Raw genomic sequence first — 18590 nt, forward strand, 5'->3', positions numbered from 1 at the left:
TCCCATATATTTTCGTACGATTTAATGTAAATGGTACACCAAAGTCTCTATTTATTATTAGTCTTTATTTATATTTATCTATTCGGATGTGGGGGTTACACATAAATATATACAGGTGCTTACGTATTCAGATATTATTTAGTAACCCATTGCCACATTAGAGGGCGGAAATATAGCGCTGATCGCTTTGAAATTTTCCATGAGGTTCAAGTTATGGTCACCGACAACGCCTATAATTTTGGTGATGATCAGAATAAAATTTTGGGATGAAGTGGACTGAAAACTTAATTTCTTTGTGTATTTTCTAGTCGAATACAAGCCTAACATCACATCATGAAGGAAATCTGGACAAGTAAGTAAAAGGGCTGTACTAAATATTTGTAAAATTCGGAACATGTAAGGAAGATTTGCTGTTAACCTCTAATCGGGCAAGTCGGTGCAAATATCACGAAATATTGCCCAGGCTCGGAATAAACATCCGAGTTCCGTGGTAGTTGTGAAGGGTATCGTATGGTGGGCCCTTTCCAACTATACTGCTCCGCTCACTGGTTTTTTAATATTTTTCATGGATCTGAATAATAGTGATTGTTTAAAAAATATGTGATTATGGACCTGAATAAGCGTGGATTATTTTAAATAGTTTTAGTAAGCCTAATAAACGAGGATTTTTTCAACAAAAAAATCTTACTTACTTAGCTGGCTTGTGACAGAACTTTCGTTTCATAAGCCGAGCTTAAAAAAGATTTCTAGTTGTGTCGGTCTTGTGCGCACCTCATCCAATTTGAAAGGGCATATTCCGTGATGTTGTCTTTTCGAATCAGCTAATGGCTCTGCGTGAGCCATCAGCTAATTCGCTTTTATATGCCTTTTGAGCTGGGACATCTTCATCCATTCTCACAACATGATTTGGCCAACGTAGCCGCTGCAGCTCGATGCGTCTAACAATGCCGATGCCCGAGAATATTTGGTACAACTCATGGTTCATTCGACGGCGATATTCACCGTTAACGCAGATCGGCCCATAGATCTTTCGGAAAATATTTTCTCTCAAAGACTTCAAGAGCTTCATCATCTGCTTGCGTAAGTACCCATGCTTCCGATCCATATAACAGCACGTTATCAAGGTATATAAAATCATTGACTACATCGAAGCTGTAGTTCTCAAGTTTCACAGTTGGTCGGAGTCTACTGGACGTCTTGCGCATTGATATCATCAGTTTGGTCTTCTCGCCGTTTACTGCCAGACCCCCTTCTGCAGATTCCTTCCTTCCTTCTCAATTTGTTCAAACGTAACTGTTACCGCTCTCAATTTTCGACCCATTATGTCGATGTCATTGGCGTAGGCGAGTAACATGTGTTGTTTGGTATACAGAGTGTCATTTTTGCCTCTCGTATGACCTTTCCCAACAGGATGTTAAAAAGGTCACACGACAATACATAAATATATAAATAAAACCCTCGCCTTGTCTGAATCCTCGTTCGGTATTAAAGTACTCCGAGCTCCTGTGCCAGTTAAAGTTATTCTGCATAGCCGTATTAATTTTGCAGGAATGTCAAAAGCAGACATGGCTTTACACACCACTGAATGGATAGGGCTGTTGAATGCGGCTTTGTAGTCGACGAATAGGTAGAATGTGTCGATGTGTTTTTTGAGAGTCTTTCCAGGATTTGGCGCTGTGTGAAAATCAGGTCAATGGTGGATTTGCGGGTTTGAAGCCGCTTTGGTATGGTCCAATAATGTCATTGACCATTGGCTTCAGTCGTTCGCACAGCACGCTGGATAGCACTTTATATGGGATGGGAAGGAGATTTATTCCTCTATAGTTGGCACGTATCGTCTTGTCTTCTTTTTGTACATGGGACACAGCATGCTGAGGTTCCTATCATTGGACATATTATTAGCCAAATTGTACTAATCTGGTGCATGTCTTCTTCAGCATGCTACTATTTTTGATACCAGAAGCTGCTTTACTAAGACGATTGCTATTCTGATCCATCAGTAGGTGGCTCTACCGTCATCTGTTATTGGTTTTTGTCTTCTTCATCTCTACATTTGATACCTGCACCAAAGCCTTCGGTTTGGTGTTTTACTCGTTGGTAAAATTTCCGGACTTCGTTCTGACACCTGTACATCTCGAGTTGCTCCCGTTTTTCCTGTTCTTTCTTCTTTTTCCGAAAATACGTTTCTCATCTCTCCTTTTCCACCGATAATTCTCCATCACATTACATGTTGCTACTGTCTGCAGGGTCGCCATATACCACGTGTATCTTGATGGTGGTCTTTGGCACCCAAGTGTTGCTTTTGCTGCAGTTTGTAGGGAGTGGGCAAATCATTGACATTGTGCTTCTATAATATTATCGGGACATGGGGTGCTTTCGTCATGCAGGTGGGTAAGTTGAGCGGAGTACGCTACTTCTACCTGTTATGTTTCCAGCTTTTCGACGTCTAGTTTCCGTGTTGTGTTAGATCGCACCTTTGCTGCTACATTAAGACGAGTGCCAATCTTGGCTGCAACAAGGTAGTGGTCCGAATCGATATTCGCTCCTGGGATCGATCGAACGCCTAAAACACTGAATGAATTCCTTCCGTCTATCACAAAATGATCGATTTGATTTCTAGTTGTTCGATCGGGAGAAATTCAGGTGGCCTTGTGTATATCGAGATGCTTGGATCTGGTGCTGCTAGGTCCCCTGTTTTAAAAATAATGGTTTCATTAAAAATGGTTTGTCAAAATTGATGCGATGTTTTGCATAGGTTCTAATTTATATACAGCTCCCATACATAATTTTCGCAGATTTTTTATGACATTTTGCCCGAAATTCTGTCCTATCGTAATCTTCATGGAGGAACATTTTTAATACTTGGTTCAAATTGGCATTATATACACATATAATGCTGTAACTTATGATACAAACCATATTAGCACCTATTTTATATACCCAAAGGGGTGTACAATATCAAATTGTGAAACCCGTCCGACTTTTGTTCTGAAACACCGCATTTGAGAGAACTTCGTGTGGCTCAACACATCATGTAGGTATGTATGTCTATATGTACACATTGGCTTTTGAGATGCATCATCATCATCGGCGCTGAAGACAAAAAACGATGTATTCTCGTTAAAGATTTCCGCATTTTGTTGCTATAATCGTTTTATCAAGATTTCGAACACGTACTAAACGATGGAATCGCTGTTTGTGAAAAAAACTATATTTACGTTTTTTTTTTAGTTTTCCATATTTTTTGCAATTCCAAAGAATTGTTGACAATTCCACCCAAAAAAAAACCATGACCAATTCTAATCTTTAATATTGTTTTTTTTCTATTGAAATAAAATTTATTAGAGTATCACCCATACCTACCCACCACGATCACCGCTGGGTTTTGAACATTTGCAGTTGCATTTGACAAAAAATTTTGTTTTGAAATTTGATCTCTCTGCAAAAAAATGTGTTAGCCCACTGACACATATCTATCGCAAGTGATATTATCTAATCAAGAGCAGATAATCGATGATTCGTTGGGGAACACCATCGGTATGTGGGTTGTATATAATGCGAATAAAACATTATCTTCAATGATTGTAAATGAAAAAATTGGATTTTTCTATATATTTTTTGAACATCCAATAATGGAGTGCATTTTTTAAAAATATATTTTTGAACATGAAATGACGGCTTGATATTTTTAAAAACCAAATATAGCGTGGATTTTTAAAAATATTTTTTATATAGGTAAATAAAGCGTGGATTTTTTAAAAATATTTTTTTAATAGAAAGTAAAGTGTTGATTTAAAAAAACTTTTTTTTTTGAATAGCGAAATAAGTCGTGGATTTATTATTATTTATTTTTATTTATTTATTATTATTTTATTTATTATTATTATTTTTTTTTTTTTTTTTTTTTGAGTAGCCATTAAAGGTTTGGATTTTTATACCCTACACAACTATGTTGTCAGGGTATTATAGCTTTGTGTAGCCCCAAGAGTTTGTAACCCCGCGAAATATTGGTCCTAGAGCCACCTTTGAGTATACCGATCGTCATATCTCGACTAGTGAGTCGATCTAGACATGTGTGTCCGTCCGTCTGTCCATTATAATTTGTAAACACGATACAGGCCACAGTTATGGACTAATCTTCACGAAATATTGCATGTAGGAAGACCCCTATTGTTTTTGGTAAAGATGGTTCAATATTTAGGGGATGAAATGGACCAAATAGTTAATTTTTGTCGGTTTTTCTGGTCGCTCCATAGGCCGCAATTATGGCCCAAACATCTCGAATTTTTACATGGAGAAGGGGATTGGGCCAAAAAATAAGCATGCCTGTTTTGATAAAGATCGGTCAATATTTAGCTGGACCCTGACTTTTGTGTGGAAAATAACAAAATTAGTATTCTATATTGTATATATTTTCTCCTGAAGGACATAGATCCGAGAAGTTGATAGTATATACAAGAGCAGTGGCCTTTAAATTGATATCAATTATATTTTCCTATGTATTCGGATGTGGGAATTACACGTAAATATTTACAGGTGCTTACGTGTTCAGATATTTAATAAACCATTACCACACTAGAGGGTGGAAATATAGCGCTGATCGCTTTGAAATGTTCCGCGAGGTTCCAGTTATGGTCAAGGACAATGCCTATAATTTTCGGTGATGACCAGATAATGATATTGGGATGAAGTGGACCGAAAACTTAATTTTTTGTGTTTTTTCGAGTAGATAGACCCAAGGTGAAGGGAATCTGGGCAAGTTATTTGAAGGACTGTAGTGAATATTAGTAATATTTGTTGACCTCTAGTCGGTCAAGAGTGTACAAATATCGCGGTTAATGTTACAAATATCACAGAAAGTTAGATTTTCGTGGGAGTTGTGTAGGGTATCATATGGTCGGCCCCGTTCGACTATACTGCTCCGCTCACTGGTTTTAAAATATTTGTTTAACATACATTTGCATACAGGGTATTATGTCTTTGTGCATATGTTTGTAACAGGCGAAAATAATCGAGATAGAACCATGGTTCCTTTTGAGAATATGCCTAGAATCACTTTCTATATCGATTTATGCATGTCCGTCCATTTGTCTGTCCATGTAAAATTGTAAACAAAGTACAGCTCGCCATTATGATCCGAATTGGATGACATTTGGCATAGGTCAATTATTTGGCCCAAGGACGAACCCTATTGAAATTCGGAAAAATCGGTTCAGATTTAGATGTAGCTCCATATATATTTTCGTCCGATTTAATGTAAATGGTGTACAAAAGTCCCTATATATCCTTCGATTAACAAGAAATTTGGCAGAGCGTACTGAATTAAGTCCAGAGTGATGTGTGTAAAGTTTTGTGAAAATCGGTTCAGATTTATATATAGCTCCCACATATATTTTCGTTCGATTTTAGGTAAATGGTGCACTAAAGTCCCTATATATTCTTCGATTTGCACGAAATTTGGCACAGCATACTGAATAAAGTCTAGAACGATGTGCGTTTACTTTCGCGAAAATCGGTTCATATTTGTATATAGCTCCCACATATATTTTCATCCGATTTAATGTAAATGGTGTACCAAAGTCCCTATATATCTTCCGATTTGCACGAAATTTGGCATAGCATACCAAATTAAGTCTAGAGTGATATGTGTAAAGTTTCGTGAAAATCGGTCAGATTTAGATATAACTCCCATATATATATATATATATATATATATTTTTTCGTCCGATTTTAGGTAAACAGTACACCAAAATCCCTACGTATCCTTCGGTTTGCACGAAATTTGGAATATCGTACTGATTAAAGTCTAGAGTGATGTGTGTTAAGTTTCGGGAAAATCGGTTCAGATTTTGATATAAATCCAATATATATTTTCGTCCGATTTAATTTAAATGGTGTACCAAAGTCCCTATATATCTTTCGATTTGCACGAAATTTGACGTAGCGTAATGAATTAGGTCTAGAATGATGTGTGGCAAGTTTCCTGAAAATCGGTCCAGATTTAGATAGAGCTACCACATATGCATAAGTATTCGTTCGATTTTACATAAATGATGCACCAAACTCCTAATGTTTGTCCGATTAACACGAAATTTTGCACAACGTATCAAATTGAGACTTGAATGACGTCATTGAGTTTTATTGATATTGTTGCAAATGTAGCCATAGCTTCCATATGTATTTCGAAAGGGTGCCTGAATGAAATTTGTCCCATGGCAAGCAGACGACTCTAAATTTATCATAGGTTGCATAAAGTCATCAGATATTTTTAAAAAATCCACGCCTTTATTGGATGTTCAAAAAATTAAAATTAAAAAATTAAGATAACCTAATTATTTATATTTTTAATCTCAAATAAGTAGCAGAGAAATTTAATTTCGCTAAAACAACTAATATACTGGCTAATCTAAACTCTATTAGAAAAAGAAAACAACTCACACTAACTGCACGCTGAAAAAAAAAATAATTTGAATATAATTAATAATATATGTTTCTGTTCCTCTATCTAGATCCCTGCGTAGCCTAAATGTGGACGGTGGAGAAGGAGGCGACAACAATGACACCGATCAGCATCATCAAGTTTAAATCAAATTCTATTATTTGTGCATTTCTTCGAAAACCCATGGACTTTTTCATTTTTTTTTTTATTTTTTTTTTACTTTTTTTAATATGATGAACCAAAAAAAAAAAAACAAAACAATTATAACAACTAAAAATATAATTAATTAATGAAAATACTTTATAATAACATCATACAACTCAATAGCATTTATTTTTTGTAACTGCCCCCTAATTTTCAATTTTTTTATAACTAATTCTCAAAAAAAATATTTCGTGTTCATTTACATATCTAGCAATATTATTTGGTAAGCCAAAATAATTTTATATAAAAGCTCATACAGTTTAAATCTGTGATTATTATAACACCAAAAAAAATTTTTTTTGTAATGAAAAAAAATCACAAAAAATAATTTAAAACCAAAAAGAAAAGTTTATAATAATTTCAAATATGATGCAATATACACCAAAAAAGAAAACCCTGCAATATGGAAATAATGAAATTTGAAAAAAAATCAAATTTATAAATTAAATAATTTAGTAATATAAGTTTATTTTTAACAATGGACACACTAACAATTTCCGTAATAAATATAAACAAATATAATGAATATAGATTTTTTTATATATATCATTAATTTTGAATGTGTTTAATATGCAAATATTAGTTAAAAGCAGTGAGCGGAGCAGTATAGTCGGACGGGGCCGACCATACGATACCCTACACAACTACCACGGAACTCAAACTTTCAGCGAATATTTATTCCGAGCGTGGGCAATATTTCGTGATAGTTCAACCCTCTTGTCCGATTAGAGGTCAACAGCACCTCTTCCTTACACTGACATATTTTCCGAATATTACCAATATTCAGTACAGCCCTTCTAATTACTTGACCAGATTACCTTCACCGTGGGTTGTGTTGTGATGTTTGGCTTTCAATTGTGGCCTATAGATCGACTCGAAAAAAAACACAAAAAATATGTTTTTCGGCCCACTTCATCCCAAAATTATTATCTGATCATCACCTAAATTTATAAGCGTTGTCCTTGCCCATAACTGGAAACCTCATGGAAAATTTCAAAGAGAATAGCCCTATATTTCCGCCCTCTATTGTGGTAATGGGTTACTAAATAATATCTCAGTACGTAAGCACCTGTAAATATTTAAGTGTAACTCCTACATCTGAGTACATACGACCATATAATTGGTATCAATTTAAAGGTCAACCACTCCTCTTGGATATGCTATCAACTTCTCGGATCTTTTTTCTTCAGGGGTAAATATATACGCTATAGAATACAAATTTTGTAATTTTTCTCACAAAAGTCAAGGTCCATTTGACCCACTAAATATTGACCAATCTTGATCAAAGCAGGCATGCTTATTCTTTGGGCCGATCCCCTTCTTCATGCAGAATTTCACGATTTTCGGGCCATTATTGCGGGCTCTGGAGCGACCAGAAAATCCGAATAAAAAATTAGTGTTTGGTCCATTTCATCCCCTAAATATTAACCGATCTTTCCCAAAAACAATAGGGGTCTTCATTGGCCAGAACCCATCCTACATGTAAAATTTCGTGAAGATTGATCCATAACTGTGTCCTGTATCGTGTTTACAAAGTATAATGGACAGACGGACGGACGGACACATATGTCTAGATCGACTCAGCTAGTCGAGATATGACGATCGGTATACTTAAAGGTGGGTCTAGGACCAATATTTCGCGGCGTTACAAACTTTTGGGGCTGCCCAAAGCTATAATACCCTGATAACATAGTTGTGTAGGGTATAAATACGTAAGCACTTGTAAATATTTAGGTGTAACTCCCACATCTGAGTACATACGACCATATAATTGGTATCAATTTAAAGGTAAACCACTCCTCTTGGATATGCTATCAACTTCTCGGATCTTTTTTCATCAGGGTTAAATATATACGCTATAGAATACAAATTTTGTCATTTTTCACACAAAAGTCAAGGTCCATTTGACCCACTAAATATTGACCAATCTTCATCAAAACAGGCATGCTTATTCTTTGGGCCGATCCCCTTCTCCATGTTCGGGCCATTATTGCGGGCTCTGGAGCGACCAGAAAATCCGACAAAAATTTAGTGTTTGGTCCATTTCATCCCCTAAATATTAACCGATCGTTCGTGAAGATTGGTCCATAACTGGGCCCTGTATCGTGTTTACAAATTATAATGGACATACGGACGGACGGACACACATGTCTAGATCGACTCAGCTAGTCGAGATATGACGATCGGTATACTTAAAGGTGGGTCTAGGACCAATATTTTGCGGCGTTACAAACATTTGGGGTTGCACAAAGCTATAATACCCTGACAACATAGTTGTGTAGGGTATAAATACAGCGTAGCCTAAGGCAACACATACATAATTTTACGAATTTTACTGTATTATACCCAAGGTAAACCTATACCCCTATCCGACTTATACTGCTAGTATTAATGGTGAAATTGATGTCCATAAAAAAATTAGACAACTATTACTGTACTATAAAAAAAATTCCATATTTTCGACATATAGTGTCGCAAAGACACCTTTAAATTTTTATCATACCTCCCATATCCGACCTCTTACATCAATAGTTAATATGACGCCATTGTACAATTATTTGCATTCCTAAGATATCTATGCAGAAGGGGAATTCATCGAATCCGATGGAAAGATCAAGTAGAAGAGAACATCTCGGAAAATGGTCTTTCAAATTGGATGAGATGCGCACAAGACCGACGCGCCTGGAAATCTTCTTCGAAACTATGTATTGAAGCTATATCTAAATGTGAACCGATTTTCACGAAACTTAGCACACGTCATTCTAGACCAAATTCAGTAGGCTGTATCAAATTTCGTGCAAATCGAAAAATATATGTAGGGACTTTGGTACCCCATTTACCTTAAATCAGACGAAAATATATATGGGAGCTATATCTAAATGTGAACCGATTTTCACGAAACTTAGCACACGTTATTCTAGACTTAATTCAATACGCTACACCAAATTTCGTGCAAATCGAAAGATATATAGGGACTTATGTACCCCATTTACCTAAATCGGACGAAAATATATACGGGAGCTATATCTAAATGTGAACCGATTTTCACGAAACTTAGCACACCTCATTCTAGACTTAATTCAATACGCTATGCCAAAATTCGTGCAAATCAAATGATTTTCAGGGACATTGGTGCACCATTTACCTTAAATCGGGCGAAACTATATATGGGAGCTATATCTAAATCTGAACCGATTTTCACGAAACTTAGCACACAGCATTCTAGACCTAATTCAATAGGCTGTACCAAATTTCGTGCAAATCGAAAGATATATAGGCACTTTAGTACCCCATTTACCTTAAATCGGACGAAAATATATATGGGAGCTATATCTAAATGTGAACCAATTTTTCCCAATTTCAATAGAGTTCGTCCTTGGGCCAAACTAATAATCTGTGCCAAATTTCATCCAATTCGCATCATAAATGCGACCTGTACTTTGTTTACAATTTAACATGGACAGACGGACGGCATGCATTAATCGACTCAGAAAGTGATTCTATGAATATTCTCAAAAGGACCATGGGTCTATCTCGATTATTTTTGCCTGTTACAAACATATGCACAAAGACTTAATACCCTGTACGACAGTGTGGTGAAGGGTATAAAAATCAAGGTAGAGCCTATTTGGTTGAAAAACGGGCTCAAACCCCCCAAAATAACGAATAGTTTACGGTACCATTACATCGAGGCTTTCCGAAAACTTGGGTCAATAAAAATATTTTTTTTTTTGGGAAATTTTCTACTCAACGAGAATTCCTAATAACAAATGTTCCAGGTATGTTCCAGTACTTTTTTAATAGTAAATCTAGTAAAAGGGAAACATTTCAAAATTGCTCTCAGAGTACAAAATAATTTGAAAAGTTCGAAAACGCAAATCTAGTAAATATGCCAAAATTAGATGGCAATACTTCAAAATCAACATAACAGCCAATCAGAAGCAGGCATTCCTGTTTACCATTTTTACTCGACCAAATTTCTCGAGAAAAAAGTTTACAAAGAGAACTCCATTTTGTTTTGTGCTCTCTTAAATTTGAGTCAATGTCTTACCAGTTTTGTGGGTCTTGTAATTTTGGCTGAACGTCGCTCTTAATCCGAAGCCTGGGTTTTTGGAAATTCGTACAAGAACGGCACGAAAATTGCCAAGAAGAAGTATTTGTATTTGACGAACTAGTGTAACTAGAACTCTTAAATTTAAAAAGAGGATCACTGACGGAGAATTTTTTTTGAAAATTCGAACTAAATGTATCCAAAAAGTACTAAGATGTACAAAAGTTGGTACAATTTCGTGGCATGTGAACGGATGGATCTAAAAATTTGGAGTGCGAATTAAGGTTGAAAAGTAGGGTCGATATAAAGAGGTGGTTAGTATGTAGAAAGATTTGAAGGTTATACAAATGTGTGTTGAATGGTACTAAATTTGGTACAATTTAAATTTTGGGCGTACCGATAGAGCAGGAATCCTGATATTTGGAGTTAGGATCACTGTTGGGGTATATAGTTATGGAAATTTATACTAATGTGTACTAAATGATACCAAATTTGCATTTGGGTGAACCGATAGAGCTGGAACATTGAAATTAAGAATACTTTTGGTGTGTAGTCTTGCTGTATGTAAGTTTTGGAAATTCGTACTAATGTGTTCTAAGTGGCACTAAATTTGCTACAATTATATTTGTGTGAAGCGATCGGGCTGGAATCCTGAAATATTTCTATGGGATTTATATAAACGTGTACTAAATTTGGTATAATTAATTATAATTCGAATCATGAAATTTGGAATACTTACTTAGCTGGCTTATGACAGAACTTTTCCAACTTAAAAAAGATTTCCAGGAGCGTCGATCTTGTCCGCATTTATCCAATTTGAAAGACCCTTTTTCGAGATGTTGACTTTTACGTGATCTTTCCATCGAATTCGTTACCTTCCCCTTCTACGTGAAACATCAGTTGGCTCACTTTTATATGTCTTTAAGTTGGGGCATCCTCTTCCATTCTCACAACATGACCTAGCCATCGTTGTCGCTGCAGCTCGATCTGTCTGACTATATCAATGTCCGAGAATAGATGGTACAACTTATGGTTCATTCGCCGACAATATTCGACGTCGACGCATAGCAGTCCATAGATCTTTCGGAGAATTTTTCTCACAAAGACTCCAAGAGCTGTCTCATCTGCTTCAGATCCATAGCACAGCAGGGGTGGTATCCGCGTCTTGTAGAGTGTGAGTTGGGTCTGGCGAGAGGTGGCCTAGTTTCTAAACTGCTTACTTAGACCCTAGTAGCATTACTATCCTTCTCCGAATTCCAAAACTGATGTCATTAGTTTTATTTATGGCGGTACCAAGGTATATAAAATATTTGACTACCTCGAAGCTGTAGTTCTCATGTTCGACAGTTGGTGCGGGTCTACTGGACATCTTGCGCGTTGATACCATCAGCTTGGTCTTCTCGTCATTTACTGCCGGAACCACTTTGGCAGACTTCTTCTCAATTTGATAAAAGGTGGTTGTTACCGCTCGCAATGTTCGACCCATTATAACGATGTCATCGATGTAGCCGAGTAACGCTCTTGTTTGGTGTACAGAGTGCTTTATCGGTTCACCTTTGAGTCGCGTATGATCTTTTCCAGGGGGATGTTAACAAGATCACATGACAAACTGTCACCTTGTATTAAAGGGCTGCGAGATGCCCCTTCAGACTTTAACTGCTGACCTTGTGCCACTCAAAGTTGAACGGGTAGGGCTGTTGAATGCGGCTTTATAGTCGACGAATAGATGGAATAAGTCGATGTGCTTTTCGTGGGTCTTTTCCAGGATTTGGCGCTGAGTAAAAATCTGGTCTATGGTGGATTTGCCAGGTCTGAAGCCGCATTGGTATGGTCCAATAATGTCATCGACCACTTCAGTCGTTCACACAGCATGCTGGATAGCACTTTATATACGATTTGAAGGATACTTATTCCTCTATAGTTGATACATATCGCGTTGTCTCCTTTTTGTGCACGGACCACTCTATACCCTCATTTCATATTGGTTTTATGGTATCTTCTTCACCGCCATTATTTGATACAAGAAGCTTTTTAAAATGTCCCTTCCAGATCCTAAACATGCTGTCTGAATTTGTCGCCAGGTTTCCTTCTTTATTCCTACAGGAGGATATTCCAGCACCAAAGCCTGCGGTTTGATGTTTTAGTCGTTGATAAAATTTCCGTACTTCGTTCTGACTCCTGTACATCTCGATTTGCTCCCGATCACGTTTTTCTTGTTCTTCCTACTATTTTCTAAAAGTACGTTTCTTCTCTCTCCTTTCCTCCTTATAATTCGGAAGGGTTGCTCTATATGCTGCATTTTTCATATTAGTAGTAGTACGACACTCTTGATCGTACCACGGGTTTCTTGACGGTGATCTTTGGTACGCAAGTGTTGCTTTTGTGCAGTTTGCAGGGAGTGGGCAATGCTTTGCTATTGTGAGACCAGGGATAGTTAAGTTGCAACCTATTCGGCACCAACCTTCAAAATTCTGAAAATAAGGCGGGATCCTTATATAGATATATATCATAACATAGGCATGTTTAATGCTTTCTTCTTCAAAATAGTGACCGTTTGGTGGGAAATGGTATCAGAAGGATTATGGGAATTATACATTGACATACAAATCGTTATATTGCAGCTATGCTTAAACGTGGTTCAATTGTGTTTGGAGTTCGGCATTATTTACAAAGAGCCACAATAAACCGCATACGGCGACAACAAGTTCCCTTGTTGTGTAAGCCCTTTAAATCCTTCGAATATTAGTGTAAACATTCCGATATTTTGTAAACGGAAATATGAAATTCCCATTCTCAATGTCGAGAAAATTTGAACTATTTCTTTACACACACACACACCAATTAACAACAATTTCTCAGTGATGTGATGTATAAAACATACCAGTGAGCGGAGCAGTATAGTCGAACGGGGCCGACCATATGATACCCTACACAACTTCCACGAAAATCTAATTTTCTATGGTTCGATATTTTGAGCTTGGGCAATATTTGTACCCCCTTCACCGACTACACGTCTACAAATATTACTAATACTCAGTACAGCTCTTCTAATTACTTGTCCAGATCCCCTTCACCGTGGGTTGTGTTGTGAATACAAATTTTGTCATTCTCCACTCAAAAGTCTGGATCCATTTGAACAGCTAAATATTGACCAATCTTTATCAAAATAGGCATGCTTATTATTTGGCCCGATCCCCTTCTCCATGCAAAAATTCGCGGTGTTTGGGTCATAATTGCGGCCTCTGGAGCGACCAGAAAAATCGACAAAAATAAAGTTTTTGGTCCATTTCATCCCCTAAATATTAACCGATCTTTTCCAAAAGCAATAGGGGTCTTCATTAGCCAGAACCTATCCTACATGCAAAATTTCGTGAAGATTGGTCCATAACTGTGGCCTGTATCGTGTTTACAAATATAATGGACAGACGGACGGACGGACACACATGTCTAGATCGACTCAGCTAGTCGAGATATGACGATCGGTATACTTAAAGGTGGGTCTAGGACCAATATTTCGCGGCGTTACAAACTTTTGGGGCTGCACAAAGCTATAATACCCTGACAACATAGTTGTGTAGGGTATAATAAATTATAAAACAATAATTTAATAATTAATTTAACTAAAGCAAAGTGACTAATTTATTCGTTTTTGTTGCTACATTCGCTTACGTCGTACGTGTGTATTCGAGAATAACTCCCCCATCGTAAAAAACTACGACAATTCCATATTGAAAAAAAAACAGTAATAACTTTGCGTTCCGCAGTTGTATTTGGAGACAATTTTTTATAGATGTTCATATATATTTTTTCACCCGTTAATGTGTCTACGAACTTAAGCAGGTGTCATCTTGTGTGACCTTGAATATGTGAAAAAAAGTAACTCTTTTTCACAGACCAATGGCATCAATTGAAGTAAGCCAAAACAGAAATAATTTCATATTACCAAATCTTATTGTAATTGTAGGCATGCGTAATTGTGTGGGGCTTGTATTTTTTCTTTCTTTTTTTGTTGTTTTGTTTTCTACTTTCATATCTGTTTTTTTTTCTGAAAGCACTTACGGAAGATAAACATACCGGTGTAGTTTTTTTTATTTCCGGCTACTTCCGCAAAAAGCGAATGAAGAAAATTGGAAATAAAATACTTTTTTTACTTTTTTTTACGTCTGTACATTTGTATGTGCATATATGTATATACATATGATACATAGAACTCTAGACTATTGTTATCTCATTTTTAATCATCATTTTGACCTTAATACGAAAAATAAAAAAAAATCTCATAAAATAGGCAGTTGAATAATTTTCACGTTTAAAAATTTGTCACATTTTTATACCCTTCACCACACTGTGGTACAGGGTATTATGTCTTTGTGCATATGTTTGTAACAGGCAAAAATAATCGAGATAGACCCATGGTTCCTTTTGAGAATATACATAGAATCACTTTCTAAGTCGATTTATGCATGTCCGTCCGTCCGTCCGTCCGTCTGTCCGTCTGTCCGTCTGTCCGTCTGTCTGTCCATGTTAAATTGTAAACAAAGTACAGGTCGCATTTATGATCCGAATTGGATGAAATTTGGCACAGGTCACATATTCGGCCCAAGGACGAACCCTATTGAAATTGGGAAAAATCGGTTCAGATTTGGATATAGCTCCCATATATATATTTAACCGATTTAATGTAAACGGTCCCTATATATCTTTCGATTTGCACGAAATTTTGTACAGCCTAATCATTTAGGTCTAGAATGATGTCTGCCAAGTTTCGTAAAAATCGGTCCAGATTTAGATATAGCTCCCATATATAGTTTCGTCCGATTTCATGTAAATGGTGCACCAAAGTCCCTATATATCTTTCGATTTGCACAAAATTTGGTACAGCCTAAGCACTTAGGTCTAGAATGATGTCTGCCAAGTTTCGAGGAAATCGGTCCAGATTTAGATATAGCTCCCATATATAGTTTTGTCCAATTTCATGTAAATGGTGCCCCAAAGTCCCTATATATCTTTTGATTTGCACGAAATTTGGTATAACGTACTGAATTGAGCCTAGAATGTTGTCTGCCAACTTTCGAGAAAATCGGTCCAGATTTAGATATAGCTCCCATATATAGTTTCGTCCGATTTCATGTAAATGGTGCACCAAAGTCCCTATATATCTTTTGATTTGCACGAAATTTGGTATAACGTACTGAATTGAGCCTAGAATGTTGTCTGCCAACTTTCGAGAAAATCGGTGAAGATTTAGATATAGCTCCCATATATAGTTTCGTCCGATTTCATGTAAATGGTGCACCAAAGTCCCTATATATCTTTCGATTTGCACGAAATTTGGCATAACGTACTGAATTGAGCCTTGAAAGATGTCTGCCAAATTTCGAGAAAATCGGTCCAGATTTCTATATAGCTCCCATATATAGTTTCGTCCGATTTCATGTAAATGATGCACCAAAGTCCCTATATATGTTTCGATTTGCACGAAATTTGGCATAGCGTACTGAATTAGTTTCAGAATAATGTGTGCCAATTTTCGAGAAAATCGGTTCAGATTTAGATATAGCTCCCATATATAGTTTCGTCCGATTTCATGTAAATGATGCACGATTTGCACGAAATTTGGCATAACGTACTGAAAATCGGTCCATATTTAGATATAGCTCCCTTTTATTATAGATTGATTATAAGTAATTGACGCACCAAGGATCCAATAGGCTGATAGGAACAAAACGTTCTGAAATTAGTATAACCTAACCTGTGACAAGTTTGTTTGAATTCGCTTAATATTTGGATAGAGCTTCCATATATATTTTCGCCCGTAAAGTGGGCATCAAACTCCTCATGTTAGTCAGATTGACATCAAAGTTTGCACAACGTACAAAATTGAGCATAGATTTACGTAGTTGCGTTTTCTAGAAGTACAGACATAGCCCAACCGATGACGTATTTATATTTGTTTGAAGTCGATTTACATACTTTATGGATAGATCTACATAGATTCACATTTAGATAAAAATCACATATTTTATTTCATCCAATTTCATGTTAATCGTCCTGTTTAATATACCCATAGTGGTGAAGGGTATCATATAGTCGGCCCCGTCCGACTTTACTACTTTCCTTACTGGTTTAATGTAGCATCTGATCCGATTTGCATCAATTTTGACCAGTGTTCATCTTGGAATTGGAAACATGATGAAATACAAGTTCTGATAAAATAAGTTAAGTGTAGCGTTATATTGGGGCTACCCTGAAACTTAGGTCAGTATTAATAATGTTTAGTATGGATATGTGTTATGTTATGAGAACCCAAAATACAAAATGTAGATGTTATTTGTGGAGGGGGAGGGGTGGGGTCCCATCTTCGGACTTAATCTAGACTTCGTAAAGATAATGGGTTGTGCAAAGTTAGGTTCAAATAGGATATTCCATTTGCTTATTCCCTTGTATCGAATGACATATGTATGGATTAATGTTAGTCGGTTCAAATATAGATATAGATCGCATAGATACATCTCGACCTAGTCAGACTTTACTATTTTACTGGTTGTTATTCATGTTGTTGTTTTCAGCATTTGCAAGAATTCCGTTGTAATTGGTAAGCGATTGCCAGAAATGATTTCAACCACAAACGCAACGGGCTAAGCAGAATTTTCCATTGTGCGTTTTTATACCCTTCACCACACTGTGGTGCAGGGTATTATGTCTTTGTGCATATGTTTGTAACAGGCAAAAGGAATCGAGATGGACACATGGTTCCTTTTGAGAATATGCATAGAATCACTTTCTGAGTCGATTTATGTCCGTCCGTCCGTCTGTCCGTCTATAGATGTTAAATTGTAAACAAAGTACAGGTCGCATTTATGATCCGATTTGGATGAAATTTGGCACAAGTCACTTATTTGGCTCAAGGATGAACCCTATTGAAATTGGGAAAGATCGGTTCAGATTTATATATAGTTTCGTCCGATTTAAGGTAAATGGTGCACCAATGTCCCTCTATATCTTTCGATTTGCACGAAATTTGGCATAGAGTACTGAAATAGGTGCAGAATGATGTGTGCTAAGTTTCGAAAAAATCGGTTCAGATTTAGATATAGCTCCCATAAATAGTTTCGTCCGATTTTAGGTAAATGGTGCACCAAAGTCCCTATATATCTTTCGATTTGCAAGAAATTTGGCACAGCGTAATGAATTAGGCCTAGAATGATGTGTGTTAAGTTTCCTGAAAATCGGTTCAGATTTAAATATAGCTCCCATATAAGGTAAATGTTGTACCAAAGTCCCTTAGTATCTATCGGATTGCACGAAATTTGGTACAGCGTAATGAATTGCAGAATGACATATTTATGGATCCAATTTCAATTTACTGGTCCTTTAAAAATGCGATGTCTGTTAGGATTCATCTATTGAATATACTCAAAGTGGTGAAGGGTATCATATAGTCGGCTCCGACCGACTTTACTACTTTCCCTATTGGTTTGTTATCGCATTAACGCACGCAAAAAGTTTACATATATTTAACTCCGAAGCGCAACGCACATCAACTTCAAGCGTTAGTGTTATCGTTTCCTTGTTGTTGTTGTATTTTCGATAGCACATAACACGACGGATGGCTCAACGCGAACATTCTGCTTGGTCTTTCACTCAGTGGACAATGGTCTGGGGAGTACGGTGACTGTACGCAAGGAACTGCACATAAGGGATATGAGTACTAATAGTACAAATAATAAATACAAAAGAAAAATAAATTCGATGTGGTTGTTACATACAACAGATGTTAGTATCTACATTATTCTGTAGATAGAACAGACATAGAATCTTTGGAGGACAATTGAGATGGAATCGGGAATCAAACAGGCAGACTTGGATTTTTTGATTTGTATGAAATCGAGTAAA

General features: G+C 36.6%; 1 protein-coding gene across 1 annotated transcript in view; it reads left to right on the top strand.

The window, feature by feature from the left end:
* LOC133324724 (uncharacterized) overlaps positions 1-6649 on the top strand; it is a 41841-nt gene extending 35192 nt beyond the window's left edge. Inside the window, 1 exon segment of the mRNA XM_061533562.1 lies at positions 6510-6649. Coding sequence (XP_061389546.1) covers positions 6510-6585 — 76 coding nt within the window. The 3' untranslated portion in view covers positions 6586-6649.
* Positions 6650-18590: the final 11941 nt, after the last annotated feature.

This window comes from Musca vetustissima, unplaced genomic scaffold (genome assembly GCF_032173495.1).
Source record: "Musca vetustissima isolate MV318-11 ecotype Yass unplaced genomic scaffold, APGP_CSIRO_Mvet_v1 utg20051, whole genome shotgun sequence".
NCBI lineage: Eukaryota > Metazoa > Arthropoda > Insecta > Diptera > Muscidae > Musca > Musca vetustissima.